The sequence below is a fragment of the Schistosoma haematobium genome, chromosome 6, assembly GCF_000699445.3.
Source record: "Schistosoma haematobium chromosome 6, whole genome shotgun sequence".
NCBI lineage: Eukaryota > Metazoa > Platyhelminthes > Trematoda > Strigeidida > Schistosomatidae > Schistosoma > Schistosoma haematobium.
The window spans coordinates 4715208-4728640 of NC_067201.1; the positions used below are offsets into that span (position 1 = coordinate 4715208).

General features: G+C 38.7%; 2 protein-coding genes across 3 annotated transcripts in view; one reads left to right on the top strand and one right to left on the bottom strand.

The window, feature by feature from the left end:
- MS3_00008358 (uncharacterized protein) overlaps positions 1 to 902 on the top strand; it is a gene marked incomplete at its 5' end in the record, with an annotated part of 190353 nt that extends 189451 nt beyond the window's left edge. Inside the window, 2 exons of one of the 2 annotated variants that reach the window (XM_051216720.1) lie at positions 189 to 352; positions 437 to 902. Coding sequence is in view for 1 of the 2 variants with exons in the window: in XM_012936397.3 (XP_012791851.2) it covers positions 189 to 489 (301 nt within the window). Of the gene's footprint in view, positions 1 to 188 lie in introns of both variants that reach the window. The other variant, XM_012936397.3, reaches the window with a different exon arrangement.
- On the bottom strand, positions 269 to 6843 carry MS3_00008360 (uncharacterized protein). The gene is made up of 4 exons (XM_012936378.3): positions 6467 to 6843; positions 6201 to 6431; positions 346 to 1518; positions 269 to 312 (listed from the first exon to the last, which is right to left on the bottom strand). The coding sequence occupies exons 1-3, from the start codon at positions 6467 to 6469 to the stop codon at positions 1153 to 1155; spliced, it is 600 nt and encodes a 199-aa protein (XP_012791832.2). The 5' UTR covers positions 6470 to 6843; the 3' UTR covers positions 269 to 312; positions 346 to 1152.
- Between the last annotated feature and the right edge of the window lie 6590 nt (positions 6844 to 13433).

A 13433-nucleotide genomic window follows, 5' to 3' on the forward strand; every position in this document is an offset into this window, starting at 1 on the left:
ACGTTTGACAAAGTATTTGAAAAATACAATTTAAAACGACAGTTTAGGGAAACTGGTTCACTTTCAAAATTGTGAGGTACATCATACTCTGAAGCAGATTACTGTAAAAATAAGACGCAACCTTTAATCAAGCATGTATGCTAATTCCATATAAAATATTTCAAATGTTCGTTTTGTCTTTCTCTCAGGAACCAAACAGCACTACATAAAGCCGCAGCAAGTCGAAGGAGGGTCATCTGTAAAATTCTAATCACAGCTGGAGCCTGCCCAATAATTACTGATATTTATGGGAAACAACCAAGTAATTTGGCACTAAAAGCAAATGACCCACAACTTGCTACTTACCTAAAAAGTAAGTCGATTACAACTATAAAAACATCGATAGCAAAATATGAATCTCCTGTCAATAATACAGCACTTGTTATTTCTTTTCTAGGAGAAGAAATATTGTTCATTATTAAAAATGGAGTTGAGAAAGTAGATGTGTAAAGTGGACGAATGAAGTAACCTTGCAAAGCATTCCAAACAACCAACTAACATTTCCCATCTTTAGAATAGAACTCTTGCACAATTTAGTATAAACTATTATTTATTTCTGTCTAATAGTATCTCCATAGAATCTCTTAACCGAGAAACTTTTGTATTCCATTATAATTACGAATATATTATCAATAGAAATATTGTGCTTTTAATCTGAATAAAATTTACAATATTCGCATCCGATTTAGCAAGGAACCATTACAACTATGATTTAAACAACTGAATAAATGACAATAATAGATGCCTAAATATAATGAAAAACATAACTGAGCTTTTACAGAAAAAATATATATAAATAAGGGCTGTCATTTCATCCTTCTCTTAGAGAACAGTCCCATACCTTTTTTGTCCACCAAGTCTAATTTTAAAACCCTAATATTAAGCTGGATAACCTTTAGTCCTATTTAATAAATAATTCACGTTTCTTGATTGGTGTCAGTCACGAAATCCAATTAGTAAAAGGAGGGGAGCGACCCACAGCAAAGGATTTTATAGAAAATATGAACGTCAAAGTGCTTAAAAAAGTATATTGAAACAAGTAAATGCTTTTACAAAACTTCTCCGCGATAATAAGTGGTTATCTGGGATAGATACCATGAGTCAGATTGCGTCTCAATGATATCCAGGAGGAGGTGGAGGTGGAGGAGGAGGATATCCTCGTACAGCGGTGACAGTTGGCATTCCACGACCGAACGCCGCAGTTGGTGCGCCTGCAGGGGGAGGAGGTGGAGGTGGCATGCCAGGAAGCGCTCGTGGCTGCATCAGACCCGGTGCTGGTGCTCCGACTCCCCAAACTGGCCCACCTAAACCAGCGGGTGGAGCTGGGGCAATAGCTGCTGCTGGGGTCGCAAGGGGCATGCCGCGCCCGACAGCAATACCAGTCAATGGCTTAACTCCAGTTGACCAAGCACCTGCTGTAGGGAGCGGAACTCGGGCGGCATCTTCAGGAGGTGGGGGACCATCTACATTCATAGTAACCTAAACAAATAATTTAAAGATAAATTTAGGGGAGCTCAATAAGTATAAAAGCACTGTGAATAATATAAAACCCTATTTCGGGAGATTCGAGCTTATGAATGGTAGATTAGTAGTAATTAAATAGATTAAGTGACAACTAAGCATCAGTACTAGAAAAGCAATAATTTACAAATAGATCATTACCAGAAAAACCAATACTTAACCGTCAACACATGGTTTGTTAATTTATTACTCAGTTGAATGAGATAAGAATGAATATCGGAGATAACGGATTAGATAATTATAAGAAACGTGTTATAAACATGATTATTTTACATATCCAAATAAAAGTTCCAAAATGAAAACTATCCAAACTAGCAAAGCTTTTAGCCTAGAAAAGGTTAGAAAATTGAAGATAATAATTTGTGACGCTAGCAAACGTAATGATAGACTTCTAAAGATAGCCCATCTGAAGTAGATTACAGTCAGATCTGCCGTCCATCGTTCTACCAGGTAGGATTAAGATATTCGGGGTTTAAGTCCTCTAAGCCTCTTTTCAGTTTAATTAGTCACCTAAGGCGGTACACTGCACACTCAAAGAAACCTGTAGAGTTCAAAATCACAAAACATGTAGTGATAAGTATCGACAGCCATTTGTTTCCAGCAGTTACTAACTTAGAACGTTAAAGTCTGATCAGAACAATTGATAGTTATCACAAGATAAATCACTAGTATCCAGTTGAAAAGGACAAATAACCCAACCCTTTTTAAGTACATACTTAGATGTCATACTTAAAAAGAGTTTAATAATACTCCTGACCAGTCAGCTACAACGTAGGACCAGGCACATATGTGCATCGGTCCAGGTTGCCATACCGCATTAGCATAGCAAGATGAACACCGGATTCATAAGAGCGGTTAGGTCAATGGTAGTCATATATAGAGGAAAGACTGCATATAAGGATGTAGTATAGGAAGAAAGAATTAGTTAGTAGAAAGAAAGATATGAAGCAATTCTAATCTCTTAGTTTAAGGGAAGACAGGGAGTGTATGCACCGACGCCATTGTGATCGATTCTGAGCCATGTCACCAAGAGTCTCCAACCATCGGTTACGAAAGTCACGCGGACCCCAACCAAGTAGTCTGCATCTACCAACATGGCTCAGACTAGAAGTTAGTGACTTTGTGAACTGATACCACGTTTTGGCTAGTTTGTCCGCCCCTAACTTTCTTCTTATCAACTCCAACACTAGTCAGTATTGCTTGTCGTGGTAATCAGTGTTCAGGCATACGTACCACGTGGCCCAACCATCTCAGTCGATGAAAATTCACAACCTCATCAACTGATTTACCATCATTCCCTAATACCCTACGTCTAACCTCACTATTACTTACCCGCTGATCCCACCAGACGCCAGCAATATTTCTAAGGTATCTGTGGTCAAATACTAGTAGCTTACGAGTGTCTTCTACTCTTAATGGCTATGTTTCGCTGCCGTGAATTAAAACAGAACGGACTACCGCGCAGTACACTCGTCCCTTTATAGATAGACGGATATCTTGCCTTCGCCACAGGTGACGTAAGTTGGCAAAAGCCAAACGAGCTTTTCGAATCCATGCTGAGATTTCGCCAAACACCAACTCATTAGGGCTGATTAGACTTCCAAGTTAAGTGAAGTTGTCAACGCGTTCGACTACTTCACTCCCTATCCTTAGTTCAGGTGTTGACACAGACCAGTCCTGAAGCAACAACTTGCATTTAGAGGGAGAGAAGCGCATTCCAAACATTCTGGCATTGTTGCTTAGTGCTACCAAAAAACTGCATTTTGTCAGCGTCTTCACCAAACAGGACTATGTCATCTGCGTATTTTAAGTCGATAAGTAGACCTCCTGGAAGGAGGTCAATACCCGAGAATTCAGTCGACGAGAATGTTATTTCCATCAGTAGGTCTATGATGAAGTTAAACAAAAATGGAGAAAGTGGACAGCCTTGACGGACACCACTTGAGGTTGCAAAAGTAGATGACAGTTCGCTATAAGCTCTGGCTCGACTAGTAGTGTTCGAGTCAAGAGCCTTCACAAGGTTTATGTACTTCCGAGGTACGCCTTTCAATGACAGACACTGCCACAGAATATCGCAATGTACAGAGTCAAATGCTGCTTTCAAGTCAAGAAAGACCACCATTGTCGGACGCCGATAAGTATGGCTGTGTTCTAGAACCTGACGAATGGTGAATATGTGGCCGATGAAGCCACGACCAGGCCTGAAGTCAGCTTGGTTCTCTCGTGTTTGCAGTTCACGAGTCTTAGTTAGGCGTCTGATAATTATCGAGGCTAGTATTTTAGATACTATATTAGTTAAACTAATCCCTCTATGGTTGTCACAGGTTGATTTTAACCCTCTCTTATATATTGGGACGATAAGTGATCGTGACCAGTCAGATGGAATAACGTCTAACTCCCAGATCTTAGCTAAAATATTAGTCAACCTAATCGCTAAAATTGGACCACCATCCTTAAAGACTTCTGGAGCCAATCCATCTGGACCAGCTGCCCTTCCTTGTTTCAGATTAACTATGGCCTTTTGAACTTCAGCTAGAGTTGGGGGACCTACTTCAATGTTCCATTCACAGTCTGGGAATGGAGGGTAGTTGTAGAGTAGCTGAAGGCCAGTTGAACTGTTTTCTAAAATGTTCCGCCCATCGTTCTAAACGTCTGGACTGGGAGCAGATGTGTCCTTTTCCGAAATAGTCTCACTTACACTCGACTTATTAATTCCAGTTTCTTTTATTAGTCTGTAAAGAGTTTAATAATACTCCTAATTAACGAAAAACTGTGGACTTTATTTTCGCTACTCCCTCTACAAAATTGACATGACTCCATTAGGATGAACAGAAACTACTTTTTATGTAGGCGATATCCACCTCTATTTGCTCGACTACTCAAACTGAATTCGAACAGGGTATAGAGCTAAGCTGTTTGGAAGTGGAGTACCAAACGTTAAGATGTTCACGGTATCTTTTAGCAGCTTCAGTTGATGTGCATTCACAGTCATCATCCAGTAATGAATGCATCAAGTTATTACCAACTAGGTAGTTTTATTAGTAGTGAGAAAGCTTCGAGGATACTAGTAATCAGGTCTCTCAGTCAGTCGGTCAGCTACAAAGTAGGACCAGGCACATATATTCATCGGTCCAATTTGCCACACCTCACTACCACAACAAGATCAACACCGAATTCACAAATTAGTTAATTCAATGGTGGTAATATATAAAGGGAAGATTGCATATAAGGATATAGAACAGGAAGAAAGAATTAGCGCTTAAAAAGAAAGATATAAAACCTTTTTAATCTCATGGTTTAAGGGAACACAGAGAGTGTATACACCTACGAAATTGTGACCGGTTCTGGGCCATGTCACCCAGTCTCCAACAATTGGTTACGAAAGTCACGCGGACTCCAACCAATTAGTCTGCATTGGTGAGAGTGTAATTTATGGACGACCGATGAGCGACGTTTAAGTGACCTTGAGTGTCCACGTAATAACTACGACCAAATGAGGGTTATAAACCTGTGTGAGGAATTCGAATTATGATTTACAGTTGATGGTTAAGGTTAGAAACTAGGTATTCATCACTAACTGACATCAGCTATGATGCTAGCTGACTGACTGACGATAATGCCAAAACTCTATTTATCCAAATGGATGGATGAATTTGTTACCTTATACATGATTGGTTCGTCCATAAATCATATTCTCGCCGTCCGCATCTACCAACATAGCTAAGACTAGAAGTTGGTGAATTTAAGGACTGATGCTACGTTAAATCTGGTGAAATATAGCACTGTTGTGAAACACACACCTCTACATAAACTTATACTTCCCAGGCGTCGTATGAAATTAACAGTTTATAGATACTTGAGAACGAGTAATCCAACGTAAAATGAGTGAAAATAGATTTACGACAAATTGGACTGTAGATGAGAAACAAAACATCATTGTTAACAACGGAGAGTTGGTAGCTTTGCAATTTAACAGGGATTCCCCGGAACATACATGAATATTACGGTGTATTAAAACGTAGCCAGATTAGCAAGGAAATTAAACTAAGTTCTAAATTAACTCAGGGTCTTTGCGACTAAATGGTTAATCCAAGAAGACAATGAAGCACAGCTGCTTATGCAGTGAATTTTAGTTCGAGTAGCATTGGAAATAATCAACTCTGAAAGTTTCTTAATAAACTTGCAACACTTTTAAGACGTGTTAACTATATGACTACAGATCCATACTTGGAAAACAGAGTAGTGTCCATAGAAAATATGTAGTTGTCACATTATAGTATTAACATAAGACCAATTATTAAGTTCGTACCGTCTTGTTGACCAGAGTAGTGAATTTCAAGCATACAAAGAACAAGCAGAGTTCGAGTTTCGAATTAAGTCTGGAATTTGAGTTTGCATTCATGACCGATTTATATAGAGGGAGATTTCCACACTTGCAATGTTTTGGAATCCTCAATGACGCAGATTGGCTGAAATATGACTAACGTCGTAAGGGACGTTGATTCAACGATCTTTAATGGCTTTTTGGAAGTTGAACATTATTTTAATATTAATGTTGCACCTGTTTAGTGCGTATTACACTTTAAATAACATTTGTACGGTACATGACAACAGAATTATATAGCAAAAAAGTTACTTACAACATGTTCACCTCGCAAAAGAACAAGGCCTAGAGCCCGTTTTTCCTGGCGATCCTTGTCTTGCTTTGCTGTCTTGTTTTTGACTTGGCGAAACTCGTCGCAATCGCACAATATTATATTCATGTGACGATCGAAAGCTTTGAACGTCCCTACTAGTTGCCGGCCATCTTGCATGGTACATCTAATCCTATAATTAACATGCTGGCTGATCTTTGCATTCTTACTAACAGGCTAAAAGGCAGTGATTAGAATAGGTGATAGCTTACCATAGTTGAAACCAAACGTCAGGTCGCCGACACGTTTGTATCGAACTAAACAAGCGCCATATAAAGTCTTCAAACTTGAACGGTGTTATGCAGTTAAATTGACTCACACTTTCCATGGACTTGAGATTTCATGTTACGATTTAATGGAACGATGGAAGGTGCATTTCTCTTGTTTATACCTCAGGAACAGCGAGACAATAATCTATGGGCGAACCAATCATATTTAGGATAACGAGTCTCTGGTTTTGGCGTAAAATTCATTCACCCATTCGCCCAAATAGCGTTTGGGCATTTTAGTTTATGTCAGTTCGTAATGAAAACCATAAATCTAAATCCTTACCCTTATCATTAATTGTAAATCAATGTCTATATTCTTCAAACTGCTTTATAACCCTCATTTAGCCCTAGTAAGTAGGTAGACACCCTCAAGGTCACTTTAGCGTGGCTCAAAAGTCATCCATGAATTATAGTCACACCAGTGTGTGATACTCTGATGTTCGCCAAAAGTGCGTGCAAGCAAAAATACTTGAAACTCGCATATACGTAATTTCTCAAATTTGGGTGACAGTAGCACATCTTCCAGTACCCTCAGAGGTTACAAAATTCGTGATGAAAAATGTTTTACTCAACTACTTATTATCTTCAAACTCCTCTTCCCCGAAGCAAAGTAGTTTCAAGAGGCGCCACATCCTGCATTACCAATCTGCAGGTCAGCCACCATTCTCGGCAGCGAATGGAAGACCGATGAAGCACACCTCGATTTCTCAAAAACCTTTGGTAAGGTGAATAACACATGCCTTTTCACTAAGCTCAGGGTGTTAGGTATCAGCTCACCGTTAATAAAATAGTTTGAGTCATGTTGATATACTAGGTACTCGAAAGTCACTGTATACTTGACATTTTCTCAGGCTACAGAATATCCTGTTAGGTTCAATCCATAACCAAGTACTAGGAACTCTTCTCCCTTCGTTTGAGTTACTACTTTTCGCTGAAGGCAGTAGATCTTGGAGAGAAGTTTCAAACTTAGACTTTAAGTCAGGACTTTAGGAGGATCCAACTCCATGTCTAAGTTTGGAGAATAACGATGAAATAACTTTCAAGACACATTAGTGTAAATTGTTCCGAGGCATATTAAAAAATACATGTTCAACTCAGGCAATTTCCTTCCAAACGTGTTCGGAGTTGATATAATTCTTGGAGTCATCGTACCCCGATGTCCGAGATCTTAAGTCAACCGCGAGAAAACGCCTCTAGAAGAAACCTCGCGATGGTTACATTGAGGAACATTTTCGGCAGTTTCGGCAGCAGGAATGTTCGCTGCATTTTTAGCAGATTAATTCAACCCCTATTTGGAGTACTAAAGTGTAGCGCGTCTCCCTTTACTCCCAAAATTGATAACGAATCCAAAGTTGAAGTACGAAATTAGTCAGGGGTTTTAAATTTAAACTTTATTATGGATGTTTACTCAATAAAGTGTAAGTCACCGAATGCCGATCTTTAAATAATGTTTGGCATCCTAAACACTTCTGTGCATCAGTTAACCACCTACGCGAGCTCAATCCATAAGCAAACCACAGATATAGTACCAAGAAATCAGACGCATGACATAGCAAGGTGGACTGTGTATGTAAATTTTGCCCCTTACTGTTGGTCAAATTCCAGGATTTACTGTCAGCTCACGTCGTTCAAGCAACCTTTCCAGAGTCCTTGAAGAGAAAACTTGATATATCTACAACACCATCTTGTTATAGTTTACTAATATCTCTATTTTGTTCACCGGATAAACGTAGGTCTCTATCAAGAGTCACTTTTGATATATTAATATTGAAAATGAAGCCAGTGAAGCAAAAGCTTCTAGATCACCAGCGTAGATAGTCCGTGTCGAATAGTAGAGGGGTTGCTCGGTTTAAATGAAAATGATGTGAGCAACTATTTGACTTTGAAGTTACACCTCACATTCGGCACCTAACGTGGATTACCCTTTCGCCGTACCAAGTTACTATGGCTGCTTTGAAGACCGTATGACACAAAAGACGTTATTACAGAAATATATAAGAAGGAGAATACGACAACCACCGCATGGGCCGAATCATGGTGTGCGTTAGCTGTTCTTGATCTTAAGAAGAATCAGTCAACCACTGGACATTTAGTGACCCGAATGTCAGATGGTTTAGATGGTGGTCAGTGAGATTTCTTTGTGCCTACAAGCTTTTTTTATTTATCCACTTAACTGACAACAGAGAATCTATAAAATCCATTTGAACACTTAAATTTAAATTGTAATTCGCGTTTTCTATCGAAAAATTATTAGAAAGTTCTAATAATGTTTCATGAAAAAGTTAATCCTAAGTCTTACACACTTTTCTGCAATTTAGTGGAGTACGTATGATACGTAGAAAAATCCTTTCGAAACTGAAACAAACGGACCATATTACCTCACTGTGTAGAATACCCAAGCAATCTAAGTTACACTCAATTTGTTGACGACTGGTGTTGGTCACTTGCTCCTCCGTCACGACATTTCTCCGGCTGCAGAGGTTGCGTCCACACTGCGTCAGGAAACAATTCTGTTCTGGGCTTGTTGAGCGCAGCCTACCTAAGCTACGAATGTTCTGCTATCCTGCGTTCGACCACTAATGCTTGTAGAGGACTGTTGTTATCTGGTCACGACGCTGTATTACTGACATTGATGTCTGGAAATATCATAGATTCCATGAGTGTCACCATTTTTAGACATATATTTACGTGACTTGACAAGAATATCATCCCAGAGACTTAAATATTGTAAGATCCATTTTGAATGTTTTGTGTATGAAAATTCCTCCATATATACACTTGCAGTTCGTTCCTGTTCATTCCTTTGGTTGTACATTTTGTTAGTCTTTTTGATTCCATTTGATCTGGTAATATTTGTATTTTATTACAGTTCTTATTTTTCCTACGCCTTCGGTAAGTTTTCATGTTTCTTCCTGAACTGCATTTATGTTGTTTTATTTGATACTTAGTCCAGCGGCAACCATGTTGGTTTGTTCCTCCTTTTGATTGTTTTCCTTGTACTGACTGGGATTGTGCATTTTTGATTGTGAATTGATGCACTCTTTCAGAATTGGGATTGTTATAAAGCAACCAAATATTATTTCCTGTAAGAATATGTACGTGGTCTATCCAGACAGGATAAAATAGCATTTATTTGTTGTGATTGGTAATTTTCTCTCATCCTTTATTAACTTCCTCATTTATTGTAATTTATAATTGATTAATTGAACAATTATTGGTTGTATATCTGGGTGGTCATATTTGTTTAGGTAACAATGTACATTTAGATTTATGACGAATTTTAGAGCCGTCAATTTGCCCAGTCACATTGTTTTGGGTTCGACCGGATAAGGGCGCGTATCTAACCTGTCGGGCTCACCAATTATGGTCTACTATGGAATTAGTACTGCTCTAATAATGGAGGGACCACGCCTGCAAGGCCAAGCCATGCCATTCGATCAACTTTAATCAGTTCAACTCGTTGTTCCCGCCTTTTGCATCGTTCGGTATTTCTCTGCGTTAAATATTGAATATCTATTTTCCTAGTCGTTTCGTGTTCAGCTTTGAGGATTGTGTGGTTATGGTCCAATACCACTACAAACACACCTAGACAGCTATTCTTCAGTCCAAACCTTAGTTTGGATCTTACACATATCACGCATCATCCATTGATGTTGGCGTATCGTGATGGATTTAAAATATAGTGCCATGAAATGGAATAATAATGTATATGGTAAGCAACTCTCAGTCCAGCTAATTACGCTGGAAGTGATGCATAAGCTTCATCAGCATTTTTATCGCAGCTCATTGGTATAATGAAGGTAACTTAAATATAAATTTTGGAAGAACTCTATCAATGCACACGGTCAGTGAGCAATTAACGGTACTCTATTCATTGGTACCAAAGCCTGTGAACCCTCGTCTCAGGCATGCTTACACGCTAAGTGAACAGTCTAAAGGGAGAATAGAACTTTCAAGGTTTTGCAACTGAATACTACAGAAACTAAAGTCGAACAGAGGGAGCACAGCATGTATAATGTGTCAGTTTTACTGGATACACCCCTGGCTAAAGAGGCTCAGTCGTGCATCCCCTCGAAATCACAACCGAGTAAGCTTTGCTGTGCAACTACCACAACCACCAGTCAGACCAAAATTCATACACTCTGATACTTTCGCCGTTATTTAAATACATCTTCACACCTGTTCATTCCCAATTCCTGGTACGATTGGGTTTTTGATCCTTGCATAAAAGAGAATTCAGGCTGTAGCATTGCTGAATACTGCATAACCGTGACATCTTGAGCCCAACTCACTTAAATTTCTGCGGTTCCTGTACTCAGGTTAAATGATATATCGATTGCGACCCCAGAAAAACAGAGTCGATACAACGAATAAATAAATCGGTAACATCAATCCGGAGACCAAAGACCGGATATTGTGATAAGCCACTGATCAAGTGAGGTAAAAAGACAAGACTAGAGGGACTCCAAAGAATAAACACGTTAAAATATCGGTGAAGAATACGCAGAAGAAAACAAGTGTTACTATCATGGATGTTTGCTGGTGGTTGAAGTGTGTGGTGATACTGTAGTGGCATTGGGCCCTAACACGAGACAATTCGGGAAGTAAACATTCAGCATTTAAGTCGGAGAAAAACCCAAAGATGGAAAAAGCGGGGACAACGAATCGAATTCGAGTTGATCGGATGGCATGACTCGGCCTTGCAGGCGTGGTCCCTGTGGAATGTTGCCTTATATCTTTTATTCATAATAAATATATTGTTCTATCTCTAGCCTAAGCTTTTTCTCCATCATGTATTGGTAATTGTTGGGATGCAGTGAGTTGGTGCAGACGATGAAGTAAACTTCACGTAAGACCTTATAGATTAGGTAGTTGCATCATGACAAATCTACAATTTTAGGATTAGGTCTATTATTAGAGCAATACTATTAACGAAGTAGACCATGATTCTACAATACTTCTAAGGAGGATAGAAACCCTGAAATTTATTTCTATGGATCTTTTCATTCAGCGTCTGTTTGATCGTACGACTTGTTTTTATTGTATTTGGTTCGTTCTGAATTAACTGGATAATAAGACTTATGCATCCAGTCTTGAAAATATTAGATAGTGATGGTGCTTTTAAAAACTGACATTGTCGTTCAATCTTATCAGGTGCATAAAAGAATACTGAACAGATTTAGTAACGGCATTGCTTGAGTTGCATAAGGTCCCATGCGATCGTGCCGTAATGACGAGGAAGCAGGTGCATGTTCTATACCAGCTAACGAAAAACAGCATTTATGCTTACCGTTTTTTAAATCACTTCCAACTCAGTATCCAATCAGAGGATGGTTACAGAAAGCTGATCTGTTATCAACTGTATTCAATTCATTCCTGACTTTTGACTTATACAATAATATACTTAAAATGATTAGGACATCCTTGCTCTAAGCAGGCCATACAAAATGGAAATTCAAGTTCTTAGGCTTACGCGGAAGCATTTCTGTGGTTAAAGTGAAATTTAGATTTAATACCTAAGCAAGTGAACCGCAAATTCTTCGAGCCCATATAGAGAAAAATCATTCCAAAATACCGAGACAAATGCATATTTTACGGGTTTGTCATGTGTCCGAATTCACGTAGTAGTTGCCGTGCCTATCCACTTGTAATGGCCAAATATGTTATTACTATTATTGTATTCTATGGATTTGCGCGCTACTCATAACGTTATGTGACGCACCCGAAACGTTACGCCATCAACTTCCGATTTCGACTATCGTATTGTCCCAACCTAATGATAGTGTTAATTCTGATTGTTTTTGGCCGGTTTCATCAGTGCACCCTATGTGTCTGCTGACTCATTGGCTCACCTTTTTCCTCCATATTTGTTCACTTAATACTTCTTGCACTCCCACACCACAAAAAGGAACCGTAGGGATGTGCGTATACCTACCAAATACTGAACGGTACCGTGTATTTTGTTACGAGTGAGTTCGGATGGGACTGATAGGACTACATAACCTGCTATGAAAACTATGTTTTACCATTCAGAACTTTCCTACTTGATACCCAATCAAAAACCAAAGATAATAAAACGATGTTAACCTCCGTATCTCTGGCACAAAATTTAACTTGATTAAATCAGTGGATAACTGAACCACAACACATCGTAAATAAGGAATTAGACTGTGTTTAAAAAGAGTAACACTCAGCACCAATCGAGTCATGATGTCCATGGAGGAAATCAGAGCACTTTTTGATTATGCAGATACCGACAAATCGGGAAAACTTTCCTCTAAAGAAGTTAAGAGGATATTAGAATTAAATTCTAATCGCAAACTGTCAGAAAGTGTTGTACAAAAATTTATGGAAAAATACGATCAGGATGGTGATGAAGAGTGGAGCATTGATGAACTGGTCCAGTTTTTTTCCTCATGAGTAATATGATACGCAAAATGAATGTATTCTCACAAAAGTGGAATGGTAATATAAATTTTAATTGGCGATAATTTGAAACAGAAATCAGGACGATTGTCAACAAATCAATTGAAAACTTAGGAGTAGAATATTAAGGATAGATCAACTAAGTTCTGGTATTTACACGTTAATAATTAACAGCACTGAAATCCTAAAATCAGCTTTTACAGTTTTCATTCCCTCTTATTTGTCCCATAACAGCATGCGCAAAATAGGACTCCCAAGAAAATCCGAGTGGCTTCAGGAAATTCTCTTAACAAAGTCGAATTTCACTCAAACCAGGTTTCAATAATCCACACTTACAATCTGGATGTTCTTAAAAGTATCTTCGCATAATCATGATATTGCCGAACATGTTCATCAGGTTTCTATCTTTTAAATAACTTATCACTTTGGTTTTCTATTCGACTTAACAAAACGAACGAAACTGTCTGCAATAATCTCGTTGGTG

Excerpts from the sequence above, each read along its gene's own strand:
- MS3_00008360 (XM_012936378.3), bottom strand. Across the intron at positions 1,519-6,200 it reads TTTTGCGAGGTGAACATGTT|GTTACTATGAATGTAGATGG; the intron begins GTAAGTAACTTT and ends TTATTTGTTTAG.